This window comes from Rhodnius prolixus, unplaced genomic scaffold (genome assembly GCF_049639745.1).
Source record: "Rhodnius prolixus isolate KJV_2025 unplaced genomic scaffold, Rpr scaffold_3, whole genome shotgun sequence".
Lineage (NCBI taxonomy): Eukaryota > Metazoa > Arthropoda > Insecta > Hemiptera > Reduviidae > Rhodnius > Rhodnius prolixus.
In genome coordinates this window covers 23,508,673-23,523,308 of record NW_027411603.1, presented here as the reverse complement: position 1 = coordinate 23,523,308, position 14,636 = coordinate 23,508,673, and the positions used below count along the sequence as shown (strand labels likewise).

At 31.3% G+C, this 14,636-nt stretch overlaps 1 protein-coding gene across 8 annotated transcripts in view; it reads left to right on the top strand.

The window, feature by feature from the left end:
* Positions 1 to 12,192: 12,192 nt before the first annotated feature.
* The window catches only part of LOC141453480 (uncharacterized), a 75,584-nt gene continuing 73,140 nt past the window's right edge, over positions 12,193 to 14,636 (top strand). For 2 of the 8 annotated variants that reach the window (XM_074126799.1, XM_074126800.1), the window contains exon 1: positions 12,194 to 12,276. Coding sequence is in view for 1 of the 8 variants with exons in the window: in XM_074126803.1 (XP_073982904.1) it covers positions 12,247 to 12,276 (30 nt within the window). In the remaining 7 variants the exon portion in view is untranslated. Of the gene's footprint in view, positions 12,277 to 14,636 lie in introns of all 8 variants that reach the window. The other 6 variants (XM_074126801.1, XM_074126798.1, XM_074126797.1 and 3 more) reach the window with 5 other exon arrangements.

Sequence of the window (14,636 nt, the reverse complement as noted above, 5' to 3'; positions counted from 1 at the left end):
GAAGCTCTTCGAGGAGTCGGATTTACTGGAACAAACGAGAGCTCTTGTTAACTACGACCTTGAGAAGGGAGGGAACTTTGTCCTTTAATGGAGCTCGCAGCCGAGAGCGCGGATCGCCTAGCTAAAGATTGTCGTATAACTTAAAACCAGCTAAAGAAAATATTCATGCTCTGCTTGTTGACTTACCCAGTCAATGGGTAATTGATATCCTCTGAAGGGGCCCCAGTGGGAAGATCTTCTGTTAGCCACCTCTACCGGAAACTCTCCTTCGAAAACTAAAAAAACTGAACTCCCTAAAAACTACTTTCTAACTATGAATGATTTCCTGTAGTCGCTAGCTCTGTACGAAGGTAGATCGTTCATCCCCTTTGCTCTCTTGGTGTCATGGATAGAAATCCTTTATGGTGGTTTGTCCCAGCATGGAGAGCGATCGATAGAATTCCAGTGAAGATAACTTTAATACAGTATTAAATTTAAAATAAATCTATAGACACTCTTTGTTTTCGCTGATGGCTTAGCCATATGACAATTGAGGGAGACTTAGACATATCACACCCTTTTTGAAGGGAAGAGGTTAGTGTTCTGGATTTCCAAACGGATATACTGAGTTAGAATCCAGCGGCTGGACCTTAGATTTTTCCCTTTTGGTCCGGTAATGGACAGTATAGTCCTAAACATGAGAATACTTTCCGGTAATGGACAGTATAGTCCTAAACGTGAGAGTACTGTCCGGTAATGGACAGTGTAGTCCTAAACGTGAGAATACTTTCCGGTAATTGACAGTATAGTCCTAAACGTGAGAGTACTGTCCGGTAATGGACAATGTAGTCCTAAACGTGAGAATACTGTTCGGTAATGGACAATGTAGTCCTAAACGTGAGAATACTGTCCGGTAATGGACAATGTAGTCCTAAACGTGAGAATACTGTCCGGTAATGGACAGTATGTATAGTCCAAAACGTGAGAATACTGTCCGGTAATTGGGCAGTATAGTCTTAAACGTGAGAATACTGTCCGGTAATGGACAGTATAGTCCTAAACGAGAGAACACTGTCCGGTAGTTGGCACATCACTAAAAAAACTCCGGGAGCCAATGACTTTAGAAAGCGCCTTGAATTCAAAAAAATAAAAATAAATAAAATAATTTTTTTGTTTACAGATTCTCGTGATACTGGACTGCTAGAAGTGAAACAGCTAAAAAATACATTCGAGTAAAAAAAGCAAAATGACCACTACTAGTATCCTAAGTGCTGATCAAGTTCGCACTCATTTAAACCACTAGAAATAAAACAATGACGGCATAACAATAAAAACATGTTCAACGCTTACCGGTTATTTACAAATTCTGCTGAATGTAACCAATGGTTAGCAATAGCTAACTAATAATTTAATTTTTATTGACAGTGCAGTTTTTAAAGACGATTCCGTTTAAAGTTAGTGGGAAATTTTTCTTTCAGAATGCGATAAATTGCTCTGATATTTGTATTTATGTAACCAAATAATATTAATTTTAAATTTACATAAAATTTAGCAATTTTAAGTATTATTTTTTATATAAAACACTTTTATTTTTCTGTTTGCAGAACATCTAAGTTGGGTTTATTGATTAAATTGAGTAAATGGACTGTAAGATACTGCCATTACTGTGTTAACAAAGTCAATAAGCTATGGCGGCAGTCTACACTGTAGTGCACTCTTCTCAAATAATTTGTTTCACATGGAATTTTAATTACTGACTAATTTTTAAATGTCAATAAGTTTTTAAGTTGGTAAGTTAATAATCCAGTTATAATTTTTTTTTTTCTGTTTTCTTTAATTGTAAGCTCTTATTTTTTGGCATTCAAATTAATTTGGACGTTGATTCAATTCAATTCAACGCTATTCACCCAGATCTTTCCTCTAATGGGAGGGATTTATTTATATCATGCATTCTTCACCTATAAGTGCATAAACTTGTAATTACTCATTACAAAACTGTAAACCACTTATTAACTCCAAGTCACTGGAAAGTCAAGTTCACAACCACTTGTTTGAGTGAAGCATTTATCAAAGAATAGAAAAAAATCAAACTAATTAATGAGCTATCATTGGAAGAAAAGTGATCAGCAATTTCATTTACTAAGTTCAACTACAAAATTTCAAAGTTTCTTACCTATAACTTGAAAGTTCATCATATTTCTCGAACATAAGACATCAGAAGATTGTATTAGCCAGTAATAGAAAGAATATGACCCAAAGCAAACCAAAATTCAACACAGAGGGTCTATTTTAATGTGCCAGTTAAAGGTTAAAAGGATTCTTATAATTAGAATCTTTGGAAGAATAGTAGATAAAGCATTTTTAAATTACCAAAAAAGACGAAAATTTATCAAAAACTTGAAAGTTAAACTATAAGTGTGCTGAAAATGAGGTAAAATACTGTTATAAAAGAGAACAAAAATATATTATTTCGTAAAATTAGTAATTTAATGAGTTTAAAGGTTAGAAAGTACTAAGTATGTTACTTTTGACATTTCCTAAGTTTTTCTCAGATACTAACTCTAGAGAATGTTCTTAATTTATCAACTAGTGGAACAATTAATAAACAAAACTCTTAATTAATATGTTAAATAAAAAAATAATATATTTTTTTTAAACTATATACCCTAAAAAGAATTTACTGAAACACCTAAATTAAATTGGAAGGTTATATTTAGTTCGGTTGGCCTGCTTAGAGAGCAGCACTTACTCGTATTTATATCGCTGGATACCAGCAGTCCCTATCGCCTTTGTTTGTTTTTAACTAAAACAAAAGTCAGTTTGATATTTTTAACAACAAGGTCATTTTTGAAAGTAAAAAAAGTATTTTTTTCTTTAAATTTGTTTAGATAGATTTATAAATGTTATTAGCAAATTTATTAATAGACAAGTTTTATTTCGTAGTTTAAATGCTTGGATTATTAGCAAAGTTTTGTTTTATGTCATAAAACATTTGTGACTGTTTATTTATACACCTATTAGACAAGTCATTTATTATTATATTTGATTTCTAGCTGCAATGAATTTGCCACTTTCTATAAAAAAATAAATAAATTATGTGTAAGGGAGTTTACGAAATCGATCGTAAGTTGGAAATAATAATTACATTTATTCTTATTACAGAACTGGTTAATTTGTTACTGATTGATAAATAGAAAAATAACTATTTTTATTGTTTCTACAAATTTTGAAAGATTTTCTGTGCAGTTATTATCTTGTCTTCGCTGCAATATAAAGAAACGATGATTCTTCTACAATCAACTCCATAAATCAAGCTGCTAGTTAACTCATGCAGAAACCTCTGTAATTATGTAAGTAATTTGATGATATGAAGATAATAATCAATATCATGATATTCATGAAATTTGAAACTGGAGTTGCAGCCATGAATAATAATTTAAATAAAAAGAAGAAAAATCATTTACTGAGAAATAATAATGATAATAAACCTGATCGAGATTTTTGGGTCTCCGATTATAATCAAAGTAAGAGTTAATAATATTTCGACTCGTTTGCAAGGCATTCTTCAATATTCAGTTCACTACCATTGGCATTAATGTAACAGTTATGGAACTAGATAATATACTGCAACTAATCTAAGCGCTAATTTTGTGGAAGTGGTAAGTTTTGAGAGGCTTATTTGCCCTCAATCTGGCGATGAGCTCATTAACCGATTAATATGCGGTACATTTTTACAAACCTTTGTTTGTTTAAACCCCTTTTATTTGTTATTTCTGTTCCAATAATTTTTCTATTTCTTTTTTTCTCTTATAATTTAAGATGCGTCAAAATCTGAGTTTTTTTTTTTTTCAGTACACTGCCAGCCTCTGGACAGTATTCTCTCGTTACTGTCAACACTATCGAGGACAGTGTAGATGTAAGAAGCTCTTAGGAGGAGAAAAGCGAAGGGCTTCCAGCTGGATTCGAACCAAGGATCTCCGTGTATCAATCTCAATTGTTTTCCTAGACGATAATTCTAATCAATCTCGATGGACAGACACTTTTAATTTATTTTTCACTCTATCTATGAGTTTATTCAGTCCTAAAAGTTAGCACTATTATTCATTTTATTTGTAAAAAAAAATTGTTTTTAGAACTAATAATAATAAAAATAAATTGTTATCACTTATTAAACTATTATTATTTGAGAAATGAATAATAATTCTACCTGGCTGGGTAATACAATATCCCGGAATTTCAAATTTTCTAAATTATTTTTGCACATATTTTGAATTGCTTGCTAAAAGAAATAATTTATCGATTGATCTCAGTGCTTTGTTTAAAACGTCTTAATCATAATATGGCCCTCGGTAGAAACCATATCACACCAAAAATACAAATTGTAGCAAAACTAAAAATTGTATAAAATTTTTGATGTTACTATGCATTTAAGTCAACTTTCTAACAAAATCCTCAACCAAAAATATATATTTCACTAGATAAAATGCAATCTTATAGACTAGATAGTTTTGACATTACAGTATTACTTTTTGCGATGTTTTTAACCACATTACAGTACTAAAAACAGAGATAAATATTTAGTAAATTTACCAGATTTTGAATTAAATTTTGCTTCTAAAGAGGAAACCAGACCTTTATACAATTTTCAAGTATGAAAACAGAGTTCTAGCCTAAGTAACTATTTTTCTATAAGTATTAAGAGACAATGGAAGCCTAATATTAACTATGCATTACACTATTTGAACGCAAAACTTTGTGATTAATTTGATTTATGGAGGATCGATCTACTAAGTTTGCTTTCAAACCTCATCAGTTTAAATTTTTCATCTAAACCAATAACCTGAAATAAAAATTGTTTATTTTCTTAATGGCATAATACTCAATAAACCAAATTAAAAATAATAAAAATTATTAAGGGAAGGGAATAGCTGTGAGGTTAGCATACTGGACTCCCACGCGGAGGTCCCGGGTTCGAATCCAGCAGCTGACCTCTTAGATTTTCTCTTCCTAGGAGCTTCTTACAGCTCACTGTCCGGTGATGGACAGTGTTGTCTGTAACGAGAGAACACTGTCTGGAGGCTGGCAGTGCACTGGAAAAAGCTCCGGGCGCTAATAACCTCAGCTGTTGACGCGCCTTAAATCATTAAAAAAATTAATAATAATAATTATTATTTCAGAAGAGGAACAATGGAATGTATGTGAAAGAAGTTAGAAGAAAGATATTCCTTACACAATCGATTTGGAGCTTTTGATGAGTAAAAACTGTTTATATTATTTCTTTATTAGCTTTTAGAAGATATTCCTAACAGGTAAGATGTTTAAAAAATATTATAATTTTGGGGGGATAGTCAGCATGTTATCTGAGCCTGTTCCGCTTCTCATACTGTTTGCTTTATTTATTTGATTAATATTTTGTATTTATTTCATTTAATATTTTTCAGATGTTGTCAAAAGGAAATTGAAAAATAGTCCAGTTTAAAATTATTATACAGCTAGTACAGCTACTTGTTTTATTTTGGTTACAGATTCACTGTTCAGTGTCGGAAGTAAGTGTGATGCAAAACAGAAGAGGAAATTTATCCTCATTATCTATGCACGAGGAGGGATGGTATGAAAGGGTACCTAGATATATATTTTATAAAGTGAGATAGAATGAAAATAACAACTTAAGTATGGGTGATGCAAAAAGTAGGGGTTGTTGGCTAGGCTGTAATACTTTGGGCGAACGTACAGGATGAAGAGAAAAGTGGGAAAAGCGATTTTCCTACGCGCAATGTGGTGTGCCGCCTGTGTGGGTGTGTAAATGAGGCCAGCGAAAGGAGGAATAGACAGAAAGAGAAGTGTTTAAAGAGTTTTATTTTTTCCCTGTGGAAGAGGCGGTGGGCGTGCCTATGGCTCCGCCTCCGGTGGCCGAGTACGCGTGTCAACTAGTGCGCTGTCTTGATAATGCCTGGAACGACGGTGGTGGCGCATAGCTCGCACTATTCTCGCGACGCCAGATCTCGCCACATCCGCGATCAAACCAAGTGGAATTATTTTTTTTTTATCACTTTTTTTACTTCACCTTTTTAAACTGAGGTTTATTTTTCCTTGAAACTTCACTTCTGAAAAAAACAAACAATTTGCTCTCTTTATTAATTTAGACGCACAATTGTCCCGCATTTATTTATTTTTTAATTAATAAACAAACAAATAAATAACCCTTCGTCCAGGAACTTTACTTTTACAATACAAGTAAGTAAACATTTTAATTAAAATTATAACAAATAATTTATTATTTCTCTCTTTATTTCTACATATTACTGACAAACAAAAAATTTTTGTTGATTACTTTATTTTGTTAATCATTATCTTTTACTTTTTTTTTTCCAAGCAAAAATATCATTGTTCCAGGCTGTTCCATCCTCAGTCAACCTGGAGAACTCTGGGCGAGCAATATTATACGTACTGTTTCCTGTACGTATACTGAATGTATCCTGAGTAAATCAACCATCCGGTATACCTTCAGTATACGTAACAGGATTCAGCACAAATTCTTCTTAATTAACTCGTATAAAAATATTACGTATAATAATATATTAACTTAAATTAGTCACTAAAAATAAAATGAGCATATTTAATGTGTTTGTATTTTTTTTGTTTTTAATTTAATGTTTTATAATATGTTTAAATTAACCACAAAATTAACTGAAATAAAACTTATAATTGTTTGTTATTAATTACTAAAAACTATTGTTATTAACTAATTTGTGCACAAAACTAACATTTCTTTAAAGAGATCCATTCTGTACAAAAAAAAAGAACAAAAAGTTGTTGTACACAAACAAACAAAAAACAAAAAAAGTGTAAATACAAAAAAAAAAACAACCTAACCTTTTTCCTGTATAACCATAATAACAATTATCTTCACATATGAATAAAAATATTCCCTTATCAATTGAACATTTCTAATAAATAATTAACAATTTGAAGAACAATTTCTTTAATGGTAAGTAATTGCATGCTTTGTAAATACAAATAACATCAATAAATTTAGCCTTATCTAATATTAACAAAGCAGAAATTGTTGTCTAATAATAATAACGAATAAGAATTATCAATTTTCTTGTATATTAAAAAAATAACAAACAATAAAACACACAATTTATTACTTTAATAATAAATTAGAATAACAAAATGAAATAACATTGTTTGGTTAAATCGTTTGGTCCAAAAAAAAAGAATAAAAGAGAAGTTTTTAAGGGTTGGTTTGGATCAATATGATTGTGCACCGCCTCCTGAATAACCGAGTCTCCCTCCACTTTTAACTTGGGGGTGGAAACCACTCTTTCTATATATATATGGCCCCCCTCTTAAGTCCTATTCATCTTTTATACTGAACCACCAATTCCCTTGCTTAACTACAATCTATTGAATAAATCTCTACAAATTCACACTCAATTCGGTCACAGTTTTCTCCCTGTATTAATACTTTATTCTCTAAATTTAATTTAAAATTAAATCAGTTTTAATTTGAATAAAGTAAAATTGATCTGTGATCACTGTTTACCGATCAACATTATGAGTAGAATTCATGATTAAGAAAACAATTTCTTTGTACTTGAAATAGAAACTTAAACTTGAAATGTAACCAATCTGAATTGGGCTTCAAATTTAAAACAGTGACAGTTCAATGGCCCTATGATGCGGACAGAGAATCGTTAATTATTGTCAAGAAATTAATTCAATTTCTTACTCTTTACCCATATCTTTCTTTTAGATCCAATACTATGGATTATTTTGGTCCTCATTTTCCAGCAGATTTATATTAAGATATCAAATCAAATTTAATTGTTTATACATTAGTAATGTTGAATGAATAAAAATGAAGAATATTTATACTTTTATCACAATTTAAATTCACAAAGACAAAGGAAATTATTTAAAAAAACAGTTTTAATGCAAATTCAAACTTCATAAATAAAGTAAATTCAGTAATATATTTGAACTAATTAAAAAACTGTAGATAAATAGTTTTGAGAACATTTTAGGTTCGAAATTTCTCTAACTTCAGACAGAACCTTAACCTTTATAGTTAATATTACAAAGAATCAAGCAATAAAGAATAGCTACAAATTATTATTTGAAAATTAATAAAAATTAACCAGGTTGGCTACAATTCTCTGTTGATTGATTACAACACTTCAGGTCCAAAAAAAAACTGATTGGAGCAAATTAAGTGCCCTTTTTTACAATGAATGATCTGTAATTAAAAATTTAAGTAAAAATGAGTTATGAGCTACTAATATTAAATAGAACTTGAAACTAAAGGAACAAGAATTTCATGAAAAATTTATAGAATCGTCCAACTTAACACTATCACTAAAACTTCCACTACGTACACACACTTTCAAAGGAGAACCGAGTGGCATCTAGCGGTTTTTCAGCGAACATTACCATCCCAAAAAACAAAAGTTGTTAAATGATTAATGATTGAAGCGGATTATTAGAACGGTGTTATTATGTAAGAGAATCTAAGCATTGAATTGCTAGAGAAATCAATTAAGTTCTATTGTGAATAAATGAACATAACAGTTTCAATTTGAATAAATTAGTAATGAATATTTTTGAAAACTGCGAATCTAAACCACATCAGCGGATAAATTAATGTAAATGAAGTCTGCGTATCAGATCCTACTTATTTGCAAACATTAATTGCAACAAGGTAGCCTGTAAAGTGGGTACTAAGTGGAGAGAATAAATAATGAAAAAGTCTTTCTAATTTTGCCAGTTTATTATTAGTAAATTTCTGCTTTATAATTCACCATTAAGTGCATAATTATTGCAGTCATGAGAAAGTGTTACAAATCAGCCATATCAGATTTATTTGAGGAATAAAAAAAAAATTATTATGTACAGAAGCATCAATTTAAATCCTTTGCAACCGAAGACTGATTGCAAGTATAGCCTCAGTGATCAATTTTCAAAGATATAATGGTCTGTTCCGTGAGCCATAGTAAATAGAAACGCTGATGACTTTTTGTTATGACTTAGGATAGCTTAGAGCAGAAACACAAAGTCTCTTACTTAAAATTACGAAGAAAGAAAATATATTTTACTCACTGGTATTTTTAAAAATCTTAAGTAAAGTAATCGCCTATTTTTTCAGGCAAACTTTACGTCCAACTACCAAATTAGGTGTCGTGGACGGAGGCGAATAGCAAACATACTTTACTATAATTTTTTTTGTATCAATTATAAAATAAAATTCATAGTACAGACCAAGGAATCGAACCCAGAATCACAGTACACCGTTGCTTTACAATCCTCACTCCTAACCGCTCAGCTAGCATGGTGCATATCTTACTTACTGCAATATTTATTTTATTCTACCCCTGTGATAGAGGTGCGGTTTTAACCTTTTCTTTAAAGTGCTATTTATGTGAAATGTACGAGGATATCACCTGTATAATATTAACTCTTTGATAGTTAAATTTCAGTATAATTTTTCTGTCATGTTATTTTTTAACTATTTCCGCAAATTTCTCTGAAATAACCGCCCGATTTCTTTAAATGTGGTGTAAAGACCTAATAAAGTAAGCTATTAACCTTTTTATTCAAAAATTTTCTGAGAAAATTATTTTAGTATTTCCAGATATGATGGAGTTTTCTGCATGTATTTCGAGAACGTTTTCGAGAATCCACTTTTGTAGTACTTCAATAAAAGATGAGGATTTAATTTACTTTAATATTATTAGTGAATCTCTTGGACAATTTTTGGTATTTTGCTTATGGGCCCTTGATTATAAGTTTTCAGAAGACAGTAAGTTTGGCATCCCAGTAGCCACCAAAAACTACCTTCTTCTTATAGCGATCCTATCATGTAGCCAAAGAGAAGAAGTTGGTCTAGGTAAGAATTTGTGGTTGCGAGAAAATGTATTAATTAGAAGCTGTAGAATTCGAGAATTCCGACAGAACGTCGTGTGTTCTCGCAAGCATACGATTAATTAGGAAGGTTAGTTAAATATGCGAGATTATGGATCAGTAGCAACATCAATGCCTGTCGAATTAGGTGCTGTTGATGACTGTACATCTTACAGGAGATTATAAAAATGTTTATTCCTCATTATACATAACAAAATATTAACATATAAATATATCTTAAAGGTGGAAGTGGATTAGCCACTTTTTCTGAGAACTTCTGCAGAAATCTGAAGTTTAACAAAGACAAACAAACAACTAATACCACTGCTTGGGTTTAGCGAACCAACTAACTTCTAGCTCATAATCGCACGAGTCCGAATTAACACTGTAGACGATGTGAACAAACACTGACTCTTAAGGGAGCCACAATAGATCGTTTAGTTCGCAGTGCTATTATATTATAGGCTCCTAAATACATCTAATCTGTTAATTACTACTGTTTTTGTGAAGGAGCGAACCCCAAAACGCATATCTCTGTTATCAAAACTAGTTATCAAAAAATTTGACTCAATCGTAATACTTCCTTTTAACTAGTACCAACCAGTCGAAATTCGGAAGTGAATCATAATCCGGAAATGCAAAATTTCATTAAAGCGTTTTTTTCGTCCCACGAAAACTACACCAATATTTTATTTTAAACCCATTTTGCTGAGAACAAAAATTGGTTTATGAAAATTCTGTGCAACGTTTGAAACCATGTTCCGGGCGATCAATGATGGCGCCTATAGTGGCAATCTATAGTCACATCAACTTAATGTTTTATTGTAATTTACCAAGCGAAAGTATTCATTGAAATCAGTTAGTAGTGTCCCACATATTGTATTATATTTTTATAAAGTTTATTAAAACTGTCCGGTAGGACAGTTGTATAAGAGTTGATCGTCAAAAACTGCACGAAAAAACGTAATGTTGAAAAACACCCAACTTTGACAATTTTTTTCTCTTTTTCTATAAAAGATAAAATTCCCAAATTTTCTTTATAATGTAGGGCAAATCCTCCTTTATAACAGTAATTTTTTCGTAATAACATAGATTTATTAGTTTTCGAGAAAAACGATGCGAAAAATGCGCAAAAACAACATTTTCAAAAAATGTTGTTCTTGTTGTTGTTGTTACCTTTTTTGTAAACTGCGTAGCGCCTAAACGCGCGAACCGATTTTCATGAATGAGGTGTCATTTGGTTCGGAATTTTATGTAGATGTGCCTTTTGGGGGTCTTGGCGCTGTACATTGAATGGGAGTGGAGTTAGCCCCCTTTATGTAAGGCCCCCTCCAAAATTATTATTACTAATTACTCTGTAAGTCTTGGCCCGATTTTGATAAAATTTGGTAAGATGATAGGGTTAGGGCTTCCCTACATCACATTAAAGCGGCGATCTGCTCTTACTTATATAATAATTTCTCTAACAAGTAGAAGAGAAAGTATTAATCTGAATTTATATTCTGAATACTTTCTCAATTATAATAATTATATATGTAAGTACAGATCACAGAAGCGTCTGTAGTGACTCATCCAGTGTGGCATTGTTAAAAATCAAGTTTTCGAACAGCGACAGTTATTTATTTTTTTAAAGTTATTCTCAAATTTCACCTTGAAGTTCAAACTAAATTTAAAAACATAAATTTTTTTAGTAACTGTTGCGATTAATTTATATGAAGAAGAATTTAAAATATATTTATTCCTAAAATGATGCGTTTAAATTTATTACATATACTTTAATAGCAAATTTTTAAATGCATAGCGATGAACCATACTTGTTTCTTATAAAATAAGAAATCCAATCATTTCCGTAAAGATTGCCCTAAATTGCTTAGAAGATACAAGAACAAAGCGGAAATTAAAACAGTAGGTTGAATTTAATAATTGGTAGACAATATTCGATAGTTGGAATTATTCATTTATGTTAAGAACAATCTCAATTGTTGATTTTAAATTCAGTATTTTCTTAATTTTATTGGCTAAATTCCAAATTAATAAAAGACAGTTCTTAAGCAATTTAAAAAAGTTTTTAATAAACTACTAATAACGCGATTTCTTAATTAAATTTATTTTTAGAACCTGATTTCATGGAAATGAGAAAGATTAGTGCGCACAAAGTAGTGTGACATAAATCATGCAAGTAAATTCAGAAATCTGCCAACAGATGTCAGTGAAAACGTTCAATTCTTGTGTTTTATTTCTTCCCGCACTTCTTATCAAAAATAATAATTGATAACAAATACATTATAAATATATAGTTTAATATCTTGCAGTCTTGTGTTTGTGGCCATCTAGAAGTGTTGTTAAAGTGACTTGTTCACTACAATGACCTTCAGCTATCCTGTGGCAACTCAGGTGACATGTCTCTTCAAATTTTTGTCAATTTTTAATGTCGTTTGTAAATTTATAAATTTTCTTCAATTTTTGTCCTTTGAGTGAGAATACAATCGTGAAGCATATAACGTTAGCGAGTATTTAGCGAAAATACTTAAATAATTGAGATCCTCCATTAACGAAAAAGTATTTTTTTTTTTTTTTTTTTTTCTTTTAAATTAAGGCGCATCACATCTGTTGTCATTGTTCGCTCCGAGCTGTTTTCGTTTCACTACAGGCCACTGGACGAAGTTCTTACGTTACCGGCAATACTTTCTTATAAGAAGCTCATAAAAAGCGAAAAATCTTAATTCCGTCGGCTGGATGCGAACCAGGGATCTTCAACTTATGAAAAAGTAGTTCTCAAAAAATTCGTTTGTCTGTAAGTTACGTGTTTGCCATTATTGACAGCTTGCACAAAAGAACAAAAAATCGTAGAAACTGTAAAATTCATATTTAGTTTAGATAGATAATAATGAATCGATGAACTTGACGGAAAAAAATCGATTAAAACGGAAGTGCTCTCTAAATTTTTAGAAGTTTTTTAGTAATCGATTTACTTCATACTTTTAGCGCTGTTCAATTCAATCTATCAATCTAAGCGCTTAATAATTAAAATTACAAAAATTTTCCATAAAATTAAAAATAAAAAAGTTATTTTTCTTCCAAGGATTCCAGAAGTCTTTAGTTCATTACCCACTGATAGCCTATCTTTTCTGTAAAGAGAGAACCATCTCCTGAGGCCGGCATTGCCCTGTGGAGTCTCCGGGTGCCAGTGAACTTAAATGTTAACTCGCTAGAAATTAAAGAAAACAAAATATGGCGTAAATTTGCTCACTCTAATTTCACTTACTATAATTGTTCAGTTCTAAATATGCATTTTTTTTTTAAATTATAAATTTTGGAATAGATTTTAACCGTCACTAACATTCAGATTTTACAACTTCACATTACAAGTACACGGAACCTAAAACCGTCCTAAAAATCTGTCTAGAACAATTTATTTTCAACTGGAATTTGGACTCAGTGGTGAGAGGAGCTTTTTTAAAAAATTTGGAAAAAATAAAACTCCATTTCGTAAAGTGGGATTTTCAACTAAGGAATTTTCTCCATACTCAAAATACCAGTAACTAATTTAACTACTACTACTTCAGTATTTAAGACACATTTAAGGACATTATAAGCCTTATAGTAGGGATACCTACCGATCTCTTTATCTCTCAAAATTAACCTAAATCAAGTTTACCCGGAGATAAATTGAAAAAAAATTTTGTAGACCACCATGTACACAATATGAACCCAACGTTGAAGACATTGCACGTTGGAGTCATTTTTGGGGAAATCAGGAATTTGAAAATAAGTGGAAAAATGGAAAAACCAATTTTCGTTTCAGGTATTTTGATATGTAAAATGCAGTCGGCTACACAAAATGAACCAAGTCAAAATATAAACTTTTAACTTCTATTGAAGACTAGTTTTTGAGATGTTTCATTCAATTGCAAGCAGTCAATACACCACATCGGACTCAGAGGGCTGGTGAACGCGATTATAAATACCCTCCTTTTCACTAGTAAGAGAAAGTAGAAAGTATGCTATGAATCCTGAAGTAAGAATTACGTTGACAATATATCGTCATAGTGGTAAAGAGGCGTGGCCTACCTGTTGTAATAAAGAACATCATTGTCCTTTTCTAAATACCAAGAAGGAGCCATCAATACCCCACCACGATCAGAATTCCTCGAGAGAAACTACTAATATTGGAAGTAAATTTTTCGTGTATAAGTGAGATATTTGGAGTAACAGAAAGTTATATAAGTGTTCATATTTTGTGAATTCTCGGCTTTTGAATATCCGGAAGAAGATCAGTCAATGTTTGCACGAAGCGGAAATGGTCCTGAAACAATGTGGTGATGACGCTTAGGTTTTTTATTATTTTTTTTTATTTCTATTTTTTTGTTTAATTATTTAGTTAGTAACAGAGCTTTAAGTAACTAAGGTAATCTACTATTTCCACAACACAATCAGAGTGGAAAAGTTACCGTGTGGTAACAACTCCAACAACATTTCACTATGGACGCTCCTCTTCAGAGACAGGAGATCGCGAGCCCAACTACTCTTTAAAACTTTTTAGCAGCACTGTCTGGAAGTGTTCAGAAAGTAAAGCGGATTCCCATGATTCTAACTTAAACTAAAAGTTTCTGGTAATAGGATTGAGCAAGTTGTCTGAATAGTTTGGATGGTGACTTCAGTTAGAATATATAGTATTTCAGACTATAAGGACTTGAATTTTTGGAGATATGAACGTTTGTTTAACCAAAATATTTCAATTCCATAGGCCAAAA